At 47.5% G+C, this 2,643-nt stretch overlaps 1 protein-coding gene across 1 annotated transcript in view; it reads left to right on the forward strand.

The window, feature by feature from the left end:
• Positions 1-284: 284 nt before the first annotated feature.
• Positions 285-2,643, forward strand: part of mycn (MYCN proto-oncogene, bHLH transcription factor) — a 5,918-nt gene continuing 3,559 nt past the window's right edge. Inside the window, exons 1-2 of the mRNA XM_007546678.2 lie at positions 285-453; positions 842-1,505. Of these exons, the coding sequence (XP_007546740.1) occupies positions 863-1,505 (643 nt within the window). The 5' untranslated portion in view covers positions 285-453; positions 842-862. The remainder of the gene's footprint in view (positions 454-841; positions 1,506-2,643) is intronic.

The raw sequence follows: 2,643 nt of genomic DNA on the forward strand, positions 1-2,643 counted from the left end.
TATACTTTTAGGACAAGCCTGAAGCAAGCTTTTTCTTTTCTTCCTTTCTTTTTGTCTTTTGCTTGTTACCTGTTTCCTCCACCCCCCACCCCCCTCCCCCATTCTTTAAAAGAAACACTTTCTTTTTGACCCATTCATTTCAATATTGAAGGTATGTTCTCCATTCACCTTGAAAGAAGGATTCCAGCCAGCCTCTCCACTCCCGCATCGCATCCCAGTCCACAGCATAGGTAGGAATTGTCCCTCCCCTAAACCAGCCCGTGTGGGAGGAGCTTGCTTTCCTCCCCTCAAAACTAAAGTGTATAACACTCTGGAGAGACCCACAATGTGTGTCAGAGGACCGTCTTAGCTCCAAAAGTAGATGACTGATCCAAATCTGGTGTCTGTATTAACTGCTGACTGCAAGATACGAGAAATATCGATTCACGCGTTTTCATCCCAAGTAAGGACGAGGTGAGCATCTTCTAATTTCAGAAGATATTCTTCACATTCTGTATCTATTGTCTTATATATCTCTAATAAATAGTTCTCAGATTCGAATGTTGTCATTCAATTTATTTTCTAACAAAAGTTGTTTTTTTTATTTTTTTAATTTTTTTTTTAAAGAATAGTGCAGCCCTCATTTGTTTTGAGCCCCAGCAGTGCGTCATGGACACATTTACGCACGGACTCCTTTGAGATTTGTGCGGTTTTTTTAAAGCCCACAGTGGAGGCCGTTTGGAATCTGTGTGTGGGCTTTTGACTCAGACACACTTTCTGTGGAGCACTTCTGTAAGAAAGAAATGTGGAGAGACGCTCTCCAACAGCGCACGCTGACTGAACCTCTCTTGTATGTTCACAGGATTTTCGATTGTTGGATAGAATGCCGGCGATCATCAGTAAAAACTCCGATTTGGAGTTTGATTCCTTACAACCATGCTTCTATCCGGACGAGGACGACTTCTACCTCTGTGGTCCCGACGCTGCGCCACCGGGGGAGGACATCTGGAAGAAATTCGAGCTGCTGCCCACTCCGCCCCTCTCTCCGAGCCGCGCAGCGCTACCGGGAGAGCCGGCGGCCGCAACTGCCTCTTCAGAGGCAGATCCCCTCGGCTTCAGCTTAGGGGACCCCCTGGACTGGGCTTCGGAGCTGCTGCTCCTGCCCGAGGACGACATATGGGGGGCATCCGACGACGGGGACCTTTTCGGCTCCTCTGTGGATACAAATCCCAACAACATCATTATCCAGGACTGTATGTGGAGCGGCTTCTCCGCCAGGGAAAAGCTGGAACGAGTGGTAACGGAGAAACTGGGTAAGGCGATTTCAACGGCATCGGCCGGGGGAAGGAACGCGTACGTCAGGGTGCCGGAGGTGGTGAGCCGCAGCTCGGTGTCGGAGTGCGTGGACCCCGCGATAGTGTTCCCCTTCCCGGTGAACAAGAAGAGCAGCAGCAGCAGCAGCAGCAAGGACGCATCTGGGACTGTTAACGCGTCCACAGCGAATGGAAGCGCAGCTAGTGACTCCGGTAAGAATCAGATGAACACCGTAATATAATTGAATATAATTGTTACACTTTTTTTTTTAAAGCGATTTCTCAAAAATATTAACAATGTCACACGTCTTCTCCGAATTTTCACACATTACTGTTATTATTTGAAGTCTGGTATATCTGTGAGACAGGATCTTGTTCATATGACTGGCCCAAAATCCGATTATCCCGTCACATTCGACACGCACACACACGCACGCACGCACACGCACGCACGCACACGCACGCACACACGAGCCTGCAATTACACACGCATGGAAGCACACAGACGCACACTGGAGTAGTGACACAGTGAACCGTGGTTTTATGTAATCAGCGGGCTCTTCATCCGGCAGATGGCAGTAAAATAGGGAATTGTGCGCTTTGCTGAACTCAGTTGGCACCGGAGCCAAAAAAAAAAAAAAAAAACACCACAGCAGCAGGCTGCAGGAGGGGGAGATGAAAAGGTTTTCAATAATGTGATGATCTGATAAAAGTGTGCCGTAAATGCTTTCATTACGCATGGATGAGGGAGACAATTTGAACGCAGTTGGTGATAAATTGGCATTTAAACAGCTTGGCCAAAATGCAGCTAACTGAATGAATATCATAGACTATAAAAGTCTTTTACAACAATACAACAGGAGGCAGTTGTGTGTTAGATTGGAAAATTACCGTGCATTGCTTTTGGACTCGTATCTCCCTTTCCCCTGTCCCAGGAGCTCCCTAAATAAACACTCACACAAGTCCTTATCCGTGTGTTTTTGCTTGGAAAACAATGCTACAAAAGCCCCCGGACTTGGCACAGAATCCAGACTCGGTCAGTTCTGCCTCACACCTCCTCTGCAGTAAAGGAAAGAAGTCACTGAGTCCTGGTTGATTCTTCTTCTTTCTTCCCCCCCTTTTTTTTTCTTATTTTGGGGTGGGCGGGGTGAGGAGTGTTTTGAGCAAGCGCTCCGCTCTCGACAGCTGTCTTCCTGGCGCCACTCCAGTTTTGGGGCTTAAATTGTGGTGATCCGATGGCCTGCCGCCCCCCCGTCTCTGCGCACTCTGCCCCCAGACGTGTCCATCTTCTGTTTTGGAGTTTACATTTTTTTTCTTTTTTTTAATGAAAGGAATACACACTTTTAAAAGA

This window comes from Poecilia formosa, unplaced genomic scaffold (genome assembly GCF_000485575.1).
Source record: "Poecilia formosa unplaced genomic scaffold, Poecilia_formosa-5.1.2 Scaffold1, whole genome shotgun sequence".
NCBI classification, from domain to species: Eukaryota; Metazoa; Chordata; class Actinopteri; order Cyprinodontiformes; family Poeciliidae; genus Poecilia; species Poecilia formosa.